The following is a 12,899-nucleotide window of genomic DNA, read 5'->3' on the forward strand; positions in this document are numbered from 1 at the left end:
TGGTTAACTTTAAAATTTCCAATTAGTTTGTTATCTCACAAATAGATTTTTCTCATCTTTCCTTAGGACGCACTTTAGATATGATTAAACAGACAAAAAAAGGATCTCCCTGAGGTACATAGACACTGGTACATCCCCTCTAATCAGTTCTCAGGAACACATTAAAATGTCTCATTGCCCTTCACAGAAATATATTTTTATTATGTTCTAGATAAGTCTGCTCACAGTCAGGACTATTTATACCCAGCATACAAAATCTTGGGTACCACTGTAGGTTTATTTTTTTTCTCCCATTCAGAACATTGTAGCATGAGCACATTCCAGCAAGGGCTGCAGCCTCCTGGAAATAAGCTCAGGCTCTGGAGGGGCAGGACCAAGTGGATATCAGAGCTGAACTAACTCACTCTTGCAGGCTGTATCCAGTCCACATGTGTCTCCCCTGACACAAATTATCTTGTTTGATTCAAACAGCAATACTTAAAGGAAAAACAACTGAGAATCAATTTTTCCTAATTGAAAGTAATTTTAAAACAGCAATTAGTATTTTTATATTGTTACACATTTAATTCATTAAAAATGACAACCTGAACAGACACGTTAGAACCCCCCTGTTGCCTCTGAAGGGAGGTATTAAAAGCTCCGTGAAGAAAATTCCATGTCATTTGTGAACTGACAACATACCAGTTTTGTTTCCAAGCGTGTGGTCCCTGGGGGGTCTAAGACTTTGAGGAGAGCTGACCCCTAGCACCCAGTTAAAATTGTCTGCCAGGGAATTTTTCCAGCCACATCTGCCGTTCTCAAAAGTGCAGGAAGTTCCACATTCATTCTCGTCTGTATTATCCCCACAGTTGTCTTCAAAATCACAGCTTTGTTCTGGTCTGTAACACTTGCCATTCTGACACTGCCAGTAGCCATGTGAGCAGGAGCCTGAAAAGAGACAAATGGGGTGCCGGTGAATCACACTGCCGTGCATCCCAGCAAGGTTACTGGAAGGTTACGTCTCAGAGAGCTTGATGTTTAGGAGGAGGAGGGTGGTCCAGAGCAGTTTTATTAAAAGCCTTTGGTTCCCGTGAAGTGCCAATCCATTATCAGTTTATTTCTTTTGTGTTTTGTCAAGTGATTGCCTAAATAAATGACTGTTTCCCTTGTAAAGCCTTTGAGGGCAAGTTTCAGCCAGGCATTCCTTCAATAACAAAGCTTTCTAGTCTGACTTAATTGCTGACATTCTCCTTTCATGTGGTATAGGATTAGACCATTTCATTTTAGCTGCAAACTTGAGCTCAGTTTAGCAGTCCCAATTTGGAAGAAAAAGCTTTTCTATTTTAACTTGCCTTTTAATGGGTTTCTTTTTTTTGTTTTTTTTTTTTCTCCTTTTTTTTTTTCAGATACGTTCAATGGGGTGATGCTGCCCTTTTTGTGCAGTATTTCTGGCATAATGGAGGGATAATTCTGCTATTGTACAGCCTAAAAATTGTAGGACTCATTTCACAGGATACATTTCCAAACTTCATCTTTTCCTTTCGGATCAGTTTCTACAGGGCTCCGGATAAAAGCAACCCCTTCAGAACATTCCAGGAAGGAAGACACAAAATTCTGAAATGGACCTTCCTTGTTTTCATTTTCCATTCTCCACTGCCAGAAATATATGCACAAATACAACTTCATTTAAAAATAAGATCACATCACTATATAAAGTATATAAATCACTATATAAACTCATCAGAAAAAAAATTATAACATGCAAATATATGAAAGTTATACAAGTATGGGAAGAATTTGAAATAATTTATACCAAAATCATATGGAGTTAAAAATTATTTATATATGCGTTCTCTGAATTTAAAGGAGAATCTAATGGAAGCAAATTAAATTCAGATAAGGCTGAATGTTATTAAGAAATTAGAATAACAGATTAATTAACAAAAAGAAAATGAGATGGGGTATGCAGTTGGTGTGCTGGCAGCCTCCATTCCTAGGACTTTAGGTAAGACTCAAAATTGCAAATGTCCCAAACTAAGTGAAAAAACATTGCCACACTACTTTGCTTTGAGCAAAGTGAAATCAAGCTTCTAATAGTTGCTCAGAGAAAGGAGAACAAAAAGGCCTAACCAGAAAGAAGGAAGCTAGAATACAACTGTGACAATGACTTAGAAAGACAAGAATTATCAGGCAAAGGACTTTAGAGCTGGAGATAAGGAAAATGGGCAGGCTCTGACTAGAAGAAAAAGACCTATTTGAAGTTCAGAATTACAAGTTTATGAATGCATCAGTATGATTTTTATTAGTACACAATCTCTGAAAATGGTCCTGGCTAAAAGAATGCATTAGTTGCATTGATGCAATCACTGCATATCAACTGCAACCTGCAAGACAGTGAAGAGTTTATCAGCAACCTCTCCACTCTATCAATTTCTCAATCAACTTCTGTGTTGTTTCCTGAAGTAAGATGCAGATTTTTTGTAAAATTTCTGCCTTTTTTTTTTTGTGTGTGCGTGTGTGTGTGTGTGTGTGAATAATGTAAGCAAAAAAGTTATTTTGCCAGCAAACTAAGAATTTAAATTCCAGGAACAAGTCCATGTTTGGAAATACTTTTCCTTACTGCTCATCATAATCAATACTTGCAATAACTATTGCATGGTGAGGCTCCTTTGTAGCATTGCTTCAAGTGTCAGGTTGAAAAAAGGGGGAATTGAGAGTGGAAGTCTTTCTTTTCTGACAAAAAACAAAAAAAATCCATTTTGAATCCTGGCATGAATGAATCTTTTGAAGCATGTGTAATGAATGATATCATACTGTCTAACTGAGCCTGTAACGTGACTTGTTTCTGTATGAACTTCCATAGTATGTTTTCTCCTTAAGTGACATATTTCTAAGGTTCTATAACTGTAAGAAACCACACACACACACCCACAAAAAGAAAAATAACCAAACACAACAAACTGTAAGAAAAGGGTTCCTTTCTGAGCTTTCTTCCTTTCCTCTTTATTTTTTCAAACTCCTAAAAAAACCAAACACTCTGATACATAGATGCTTGTGGGTACAAAAGGGGTTTTTAATTTAGAGGAACTTCTCCTTAGCAAGGTTCAGTAACTTTTTCCTCCAAGCAGTTTTCTGAAAGATTATTAGGAGGTAGACTTTTTGCCCTATGCATCAACACAGTAGGCTGCAGTAGACCCAGAGGAGATGTTTGTGCCTTTCAGATCAATAATCTCTGAACTGAGCAGGATCTACACAACAGAGGAAAACAGAAACCCCAGTCAATAATTGCCTTGTTTTATATACTCTAAGAAAAATCAGCAGATTGAATGTATTTATTTTAAAATATGTAATTAAAACAAAGATTAATCATGTTTCTTTTAGAAAGATATTTCTTTTAAATGCATTTTGAAGAAAAATTACCTGAAAACATCAAGAGAGAAAATAATCTTATCATCCTTCATCCTTCCCTTTATGAAGGTAATAGCTTTTTAAAAAAATACCACTTATTAATTTACCATAAAATTCATCACAAATTCTCACATGTTGTTTGGACTCATACCTAAGTATGCAATAATTTCATTTTCACTTTATATTGATGACAACTAGTTGTGTCATATTTGCTTGGATTGGCCATGAAAGTTTCCTAAAGGAATTGTCTGTTTAACCACTTACACTGAGTGACCAAATGGAGCCCAATCAGTATAATTTATCAGAGACAAGCTGAAGAGGTAGCTTGATCATGTTCTGCAATTACATGTAAGAAGACAAACACTCAGAAAGCGTGTCTTTCACTCTAGCAGAAAGCTCTAATTTAGAAGAAAAAAAAATTACATGCTGGAAAAGTGAAGTTAGTGAAATTCATATTAAATTAAAATGACTGAGTAATTAATCACTGAATAGATATCCACAGACTTTGATAAATTATCCATCAGTTAAGGGCTTTTAATAGTCTGAAGTTTTTCCCAGGAGATATGCTTTAGTTTAACATAAAATATTTAATAATTCAATGAAACTACGAAATAGAGGTGAAAATCTCAAATTTATCTGTTAGATATCAAGATTCATGGAGGTGACCCTTAGCATAGCTTTGCTTTTTGGAATTAACAATGATAAACTGAAAAAGGTAAATAAGATCTGAAGCTCTAGAAAACTTTAAAATATGGTTGTATATGAGATTGCACTAGTTATGACTGTAGTCATAAGCCTTTAATTCAATTCTCACCAGCAAGATAATTTGTATTTTAGAATGACAGGAAATAGATTGGTGGTAAGGACATTCCAAAAGTTTTTAAGTGAGTGCTTCTTAAACTTATTATATTTAATGATATCATTCTCTATGTTTTCCAAATCCGAACACAATCAAAGGAATGGGATAGTTTACAATTCCCAGAAGTATCAGAATAACACATCAGTAGGCTTGAAAAGATAGATTTGATTCAAAATATTTTCAAAATATTTTATTTACATTCACATAGCTGGAAGTATACTTTTTCCAACTAGGGCTAGAGTTCTTGTAGAACCATAATCTGCTAGAGAGGCCAGAGTAATTAATCAGCAGGCCAAGAGTATGACATCCCATTGATATGAGCTCTCTAGATATTTTAGATCTTTGAGTTTTTCCCTGCAACAATAGCTCCATTATCATTACCAGTCTGAGTTGACATTAGTGTATGACTGAATTGTATCCATTCTTTAAAGAAAGAAAAATTATCAAGAACATGTTTCCTCTAATATCTCACCCATATAACCCAAGGACATATAGTAAAGTGCTTTCATCACAGCTGATGATGCATAGTAATAATGACTTGTCAGCACAGGCATGTGAAAAATGCATCTCATTTCCAAAGCCAAGCCTGGGAAGTTACAAGAATTTTTAAAGACTTTCAGAAATTAAAATACTTAGAAAAAAAGAAGACTAAAAATGTACTACACCTTATGTGTTCTTTCTTTGTAAATAGTCTATTTTTTCTAGGTTAGAGAGCAAATATTTGAATTTTTGAGTTTTCAAACCAACCATTCAGGTACTTTGATATATTTATTCATACTCTGAGCAATGCAAAGTTTGAAAACAACATCCTTTGTTCATTTGTAAAGGGACTTTGGGAAGAAACTGCTAACTTTCCAAGTGTCTCCCATGACAAAGACCTCCAGCAAGAATTTCATCAGTTGATTTCTTGCCCATTTCCACATATAAACAGAAAAGGATTCCTTTCCAGCAATCCGTTGCAGTATATCCATCCTCAAAACCACTAAGAATCAAACATATATACAGAAAGGTAGCGTAGCACTGTTCAACATCACTGTCTCTATCCATGACAGAGCATGGAAGGATTCCTTTGTTCCATTTACTATTTCACATTAGAATACAATGGCTATTTGTCAGTCATTCTTATACATACCCAATGTATGACACATTCAGTGTGCCCTAACATTGTGCTTTGCTATTTTGAAGGTTAGCGTTGATTCTGGAGGATAAGAGAAGCTAAAGACAGGATAGGCACTCAATGCCTCTTCATACACAGGTCCGGGAAACTATAAAAACAGCATTATGAAGAATAATTCTCAGTCTCAGGTTCTTAGGTGCATGTGAATGTATTCACATTTTATGTAAATGTATGCATTCACTGAAAAGAAATACAAAAGTAAGTTTTGGCCAGAGAAGGTCTTTTTAACTTCTCCACTATTACAGTGCTGGTATACTAATACTGTTAGTAGTAGAAATAGCACATACTTTCCCATGCTCCTTGAGTAATTCTACACCTATTTAGTCTATGAAACACACTAGTAGGTCACCTGAAAAGGAGATTTTCAGCTAATCTTCAGTTGGGAAATCCCCATGGTGAATGAGAAAAGACCTAGGCGTGGACACATTGACAGAAACTCCTATTGCATTAGAATTAAGACTGTTCCTTGCCAGAAAACTGAAATGAGATACAAAACATGTTATAATGATTGTTCCAGTGCTAATCAGATGGTTTAAGTCTCTGACATAAGGCAATGGTCAGACAAGGAAAACTTCTGCAGCAGGATATATGGCTAATGAGAACGAATACATCAATTCTTAAATAAAAATTTCCTTTCCAAAAGCCAAGGTGAAATAGAGAACTTACATTCTTGAGGGTGAACAAAGAAATACTAAGACAAAAAGGAATCCATATCTAGTTTGTAAGCAAAGTTTTTTCAGAAACAATAGTATTCATGCATTTACCACAGTGAGAAAGATTATATATCAACCAACCTAAAAAGCTTAACTCTCTTACTTGAATTTACTCTTAGTAAATAATAATAAAAAAGAAACACAACAAAAATTTTGTTTGCCTTGTTTCTGCTAAAACAAATTAAATCTAAATATTATCTGCCTGAACTCATTACCAAAGATAGAGAAGGAATGTTTTAGGTTTAAAATCCATGATCCTAAAAATATGTGAAAAGTACTTTTTTCTTTCTTTAGTGACTTTCAGTAGTAATATGTATTTTTAAGTCAAAAGGTCTAGAGTCAGTTTTGCTACTCTAGCTTTCTCCACCACAGCAGATCTGGGAGGAAGACAGTCAATTTGATTTCTGAAAATCTCCAGAGTTAATTCCTAGTTGTAGCGTGCCCTTTGGAAATACAATTCAACTGCTAACCTTAAATGCTTTGTACTGCACATGGACATCTTTGCCTGAGCAGTGTGACCTCTACCTTAAAGGTCCTATTACGATCTGATTTTATGAAGAGTGGAAGAAGGCAGGGCATTTGCATTTCCTGGTCATTGGTTTCATCAGCTGTGTTTCTGATGGAACTAAAAAGCTGCAGATTGAGTCTAAATGATGGCTTGAAGTAAAACAGAAACCCATAAGTCAGAGCAGTTTGAGTGTGAGAAATGGGGTGTGTAAACACTGAGTAGACAAGATAGGTCAGGAAGAAATTTCTATTCTTCATCACACTCCAAATTGTTGCCCAGAGCATATAGTGGAAGGTAGAGCTGCAGTACAGTGATAAATCCCCTTTGAATACCTTGCCAGAGATGATGGACTGTGCTCAGTAAATGCGACAGAGGGGAAACGCTTCCCACCCAAAGCCTGATCAGCCAGCTTTCATGTACAATTACAGTCCTGTCTCTGAGACCAGAAGGTAGGACCCTCTCCTGGTCAGTTCTAACCTGATTGAGAGAGGGCAGTAGACATGGAAGCCCAGAATTTGAGAATAGCTGGTTCCTCAGCTGGAAGTAGAAACCAAATATTTTTAGAAAACCCTTCCCTGGCAAATAAAGGCATGAAAAAAAGATGTGACTTAAGCAGTAAAAGTAAAAAATAGTCACTGAGTGATCATATTATATGTCCACAAGACCTCAGAAGTCTCTTCCAGGAAATGCTTTGTTTTGTTTGTTTAGTTTTGGTTTTGACAAGTCAGACACTATGAGATGGTCCAGAACTAGCTTTAAATTGACATAACTGTTCACTATTCAAAAGGTAAAGAATTATGTATATCTATGTTCTGCTGGGGATTTCTACTATTTATGAACATTATTTTATGCTTTTTAATCAGTATTCATGTTCAAAAACGCAAATGTAAATTACAAAGGAAACTGTTCTGGAATATTCACAGTTTAGTGCAGATGAGATGAAAAGTGTGAAAGAGCTACAGCAGAAAGATATCAACAAACTCTGTAATCAATCAGCATCCCAAAGAAAAATGGCTTCTAATATGGTAATTTTTCCTCTGTGCTACAGTTATGTTTTTTCTCAGGCAATGGAAGAGAAAGATGAAAAATATACTTAGAAAGTCAACCTAAGTGGTTTGAGATGAGATTCTGCAAGTAACAGATGAATTTGGAACCTGCATGCTCTAATGTCAATAATGACATCGATGTCTCCGAGGGTGATCTAGTAGTTCTGTTTATTATTTTTTCAAGACATTACGAATAAGACAAAATAATTTTTTCATTTAATGGTAATATGAACCCAAACAATCCGAATTCCCCATAGCAATGATAGCTTTATTAACTATATCTCAATTCAGTATGTGTTCATGTTTAGCAGCACTCTTTGAGGTAAACAAATAGGAGCACATAAGCTTAGCAAGTGATTGAACAAGGAAACAGCAGAAAAGTTTCTCATTGGAAAGGGAGCCCTGATGAGATTATTTTATCCTATTCCATAGGAACTTTGGTTTTAACAGGAATTTCTCAAATCACTGGGTTTAGTTAACTTGTTTGAAAGTCAACAATATCAGGCAGTTCCTTTGCATTCAATGGAATCAGTGACTTCATTACTGCTACTTGAGGGCTATTTTTCAGTTTTCAGAAGAGGGTCTCACTTAGCATCTAGCCTGAATTTATTCATGACCCGTTCAGATACACTGATTTGTATGCATGCTCTGCCATTCAGCTCTTCCACAATACAGAATGGAAGGTAAGGGAAACACAAAAGAAAGTACAAACGGATTTGGAACCCAAAACCCAATCTTGCTGAAAAAACTGGACCCAAACCTTCATCGGTAAGTCCAACAGTATCTGAATATTTTCTTACACCAGTCTTCTTTCGAAGCCTAACTACAAAATACTCGACAACCTCAAAAAATAAATAATTTTATAACTATGGCTGTGCCAAAAATAGTTAGAAAGGCTTCTGTGACATTTCTGCTGTATGCCAAATTAGGTCTTATCAATTTGAAGCTGAGCATCCACATTTAAGATATATTTTTTTTTAAATCAAGAATATATCTACGAGTCTTTTGAAATTGACAAACCAGTAGAATATGTTTTGTATGCACTAGAATACTGACGAATTCTAGTGTCCTGGATAACCAAGCTCTAAACTTTCAGTGCTTACAGTTCTTTACCTCACAAAACTCAGAGCTAGGTATGCTAGAATAACTAGGTTATTCTTTGGGGACAGAGGAACAAATTGTACTCTTCCTGAGCTATGATGGTTTTACCAATTTAGCTTCACAACTGGAATATTTTTTTGACCAATATATAGCCAATATATGAAAGTCATTTACATTTGGTTGCACCTCTACATCTCCTAAAAGTCACTACACAGAATTATATAAGCATCCTTCACAGAAATTAATTCCAAAGGGAGTCAGTTGCAGGATGTATATGAAGTCATCCCTGTCCCTGCCTGGCACAACAGAACAGCAATAACTCTACTATAGACAGGATCTTTTCCTCCTTGTATGGAGATAGAGTCAAGATTTTTGCTTATGGTAGGATTTATTGAGGATTTGTTATCCTGCTGCAAAAAAGTTGAAGAATAACAATCAAGTTTCTTTCTTGGATAGTGAATCTTAATTTGCTGCATCAGCTACTTTTTATTCCTGATCACTTGAAAAAGTAACTTATCTATCGTGCTAGCTAGATTTTATATATCCCACTAGAACAATTATGTTAAGAATTATGAATAAGAAAGAAGTAGGCTTAGAAGCTTATGATCAAAATCATGCCTGGGTTTATCATCATGGGCTAATTATAATTTGCTATAAATATGGTCACTTGAAAGGGGATTGGTGTAGCTGTCACATTTTCTCAGTAGGGAAATACTTTCTTTAGAACAGATATTCTGCTTGCACAGAGTCTTTCCATGTATGCTGATATTTTTTTCAGAAGCATGAAGAACACCAACTTCTTATAAGAAGAGATATTTCAGCTATGTTTCTGAAGTTCATAGTTTCAAACAGTTTCAAAATCAGAAGTCAGTATTTTGTCTAAGACTGTGCAACTATGTATGTACTATTATGAAGGTTAATGTCCATATAACTCCAGGCTGTGTTCCTTCTAACTTCAAGAAATAGATAGTTAATTATTACTTGATAGCTGGCTATTAAAAACCCACGGTTCATTTCTGCTGATGAATACTACATTTCCATTAAAAAAAAAAAAAAAAACAAAAACCAAAGATAGAAATATTCAAAATTAAAATTATTCAGTAAAATGTTAGATACGGAATTATTGTTATAGATAAGGTCATTTCTCTGAAGCTTTCATAAATGTAACTTGTTACCAAGAAACTAGAGAGTGTATTCCCCAAGCTTCTGTGAAATTCATCTCTAATATCAGAACAGGAACGTGCAGTTTATGGAGAGACAGCTTCCCAGCATTGTTCTTTTCTAGGGACCACATTGGCACATGTTGGCAGCAGAGACAGTTGTCCTTCCCCCAGGTAACATAAATTGTTATTTCCAGTATGATCTTCAGAATACATGAAAAGAAAACCAACTAATTCTTACAAGTGAATGGTTTTAATTACCTCGTTAACTATATAAAGTATGTATAGTAATACTGACTGTGAATCTCAAAATATTTTAGCGAATGAACCTGGATTAATTAATGAGATTCAAAAATTAATCTTAGTCATTTTTGTTGTTCTTCATTCTATGATAATTTTTCACAGTGCAAAACTAGCATTTCAGCTTCATTCGGTTCTCTATCTATCTAGTTACCTATTACAAACCTGTCATAGAAGTATGTTATTAGAACTCTTCAGAAAACTAGGGTAATTCTTATGAAAAACAACAAAAAAAATAACATTAGCATTCTGGGTCTCATTCACTAAAAGTGAATTTTCTTCTGATGTAACACCTTGTCTTGCCATATCATACCCAAATTAATCACATAGAATAGGCTGCTTTCTTTTTTGTAGAAAATAATTTCTTGTCTGTTTTCATCATGATAATAAAAGAATTTTTTATATCATATCTTTAAATGCTTGTGCATTCTCTATCTAGTCACACAAAAAGCTCCAGATGGTGCCCAACAAAATTTATGCTCATAAATTATATTGTTCTACAAATGTAAGCACTCATTCTGTTAATGGGAAGATCTGGATTCAAAAAACAGTAGAATTTGAGCATTAGTATAATGGAATCTAATTCACCTATTTGGAAACAAGGCAGGTTGCTTTTTTTATGACCACACATAGTTGCAAATAACTCTGTCCAAGACAGATGATAAACAGAAAACTGGAAAATATAATATCCTACAAACTTCAAAGGCATCTGTTAGAAGACAGATATGTCTGGTTATTGTGCTAGTAGCAGATCTTGTAGCTTAATTCAGCCTTATGGAAGGACATGTAACACAAATACTATTTTGTAAATGTCTGCCAAACCAGGCATGGTTTAGTCTTTGACTTAATATGGAAACAACACTTTACATGTCCTCAAGATGAGTTGTAATAGCATCAGAAGTGTCTTACATAAAGCTTTATGCAGCCAATTCATAAACATTTTTATCAAGATAAAAATCTGGTACGTGGTGTCTGTGAACAACGGTAGTGCTGGATAAAACAGACTATTAAAATCTATCATCAGTTCAATTACACTAATGTCCTTAAAAGAAATAAAAGTAAACAGTGTTTGAACAAGAAAGTGTATCTGGAGGCTTTCTACTATAATAGCTATGAATTATATCTATTCTTAATTTTTAGCATTTTGAAGGCAGTATTTGACCCTGTAAATTTTCCTCTGAAGCCGACCACATGATGGTATCATCTTCAACATCTGTTGCAAAACCTTTGCACAGTACTATTGGAGGTGTTCGTTTCCATTCTACTACCTGTCAGACACCATTCAATGTGAATCTAATGTCTTAAATCTAAAGTGATTACTCCATAATGCCTGAGTCTTGAATATCTTTAGTATCCAGGTGTGCAAGAGTTCTACTCCAATTCATATGCAAAAATGGTAATGATCCAGTCTGAGTAGAGACAACAAAAGGAGAATCTGAGGCTCTAAGGTGACACATTATGAAAACAGGTGGAAGAAGCAAAAGATTTCTGAGGGAGGTTATTTAGAATAGACCATAAGGGTTTAATGAAGAAAAAATCTCATTCTCTAAAGAAAATGTGAGTGGGAAGCTCTATCAGAATCACACAGAGTGGCAAGTTGTAGCCACTGAACATGACTAGAAGCAGACATCATAGGAAGAAGACATCCTGCACTGCCATCTCACAGTAATTGTTTAGTCTCCAGTTAAATGAGTGTGTATCACATCCCATAGATGGGATACTGCACCAGTATTATGGGAAATGCTCCAGAATCAGCATTCTAAACTCATCAACCTAACTGCTCATCAATTGGCAGTAATTTCTGCTTAAGCTAGAAGAAAGGCAACTCAAAAAACAGGAGAAAAGGAAAAATTTATACATGTCAATTTTTTTTTTTTAATCCAGAGTATAACCATGAACTTTTTTTTTCACACTAATCTGTACATGAAAATGGAAATTGACACTTGCTTGGATTTTCCTTCCAGATACATTTAAGAACCTGATTCTGTTCAGGCATTAATTAGGAGGAAAAATATTTCACACCATGCTGTATGTTATTAGGCAACTATTTATGTATACTCCTCCAAAAGTTCAGGGGCACATCAGAAATTATAAGTACTCTTTATAGGTTTGGTACTTTTGTTGGATTTATTTTTCTTTGTTTTTACCAGAACTGGCTTTAAAGTGCTTTAGAGATTCTACTTTATGTGTTCCACATCCTGTTCTCTTAGACATTAGTTAATGCTGGTTGCTTCAAAGGAATATGTAAATGCTTTGTTATTCAATCAATTGTGCATAAGGAGACATAAAGCTGATTGCTCTCATAATCTTGTAATTATATATTGGTTAAAATAACTGCCAAGGTTATTTGTATTTAAGTGTCTATAAATTTTTATAAATCTAATTATATCTGCAAAAGAGCGATACAAGCAATATCTTGTGGTCTTTAGAATACACTTTAAAGCTCTGGGTCATTTTGGAAAATGTGTTGTCCTAACTATTTTCTTCCTTTTTACTTATTTTTTTTCATTTTAGCTCTGTTGCTGAATTCTACATTTATTTATTTATTTGATTGTGAATTATACATTTGTGCTAAAATGAATTAAAAAATGGTCCAGGGAAAAACAAATAAAAACCCAACAAAAACAAATCAAAAAAGTCACCACTCA

At 34.7% G+C, this 12,899-nt stretch overlaps 1 protein-coding gene across 1 annotated transcript in view; it reads right to left on the reverse strand.

Annotated features, from left to right (window-relative positions):
- Window positions 1-12,899, reverse strand: part of MALRD1 (MAM and LDL receptor class A domain containing 1) — a 224,265-nt gene that overhangs the window by 107,007 nt on the left and 104,359 nt on the right. Inside the window, exon 27 of the mRNA XM_008492748.2 lies at window positions 682-927. Within this exon, the coding sequence (XP_008490970.2) occupies window positions 682-927 (246 nt within the window). The remainder of the gene's footprint in view (window positions 1-681; window positions 928-12,899) is intronic.

This window comes from Calypte anna, chromosome 2 (assembly GCF_003957555.1).
Source record: "Calypte anna isolate BGI_N300 chromosome 2, bCalAnn1_v1.p, whole genome shotgun sequence".
NCBI classification, from domain to species: domain Eukaryota; kingdom Metazoa; phylum Chordata; class Aves; order Apodiformes; family Trochilidae; genus Calypte; species Calypte anna.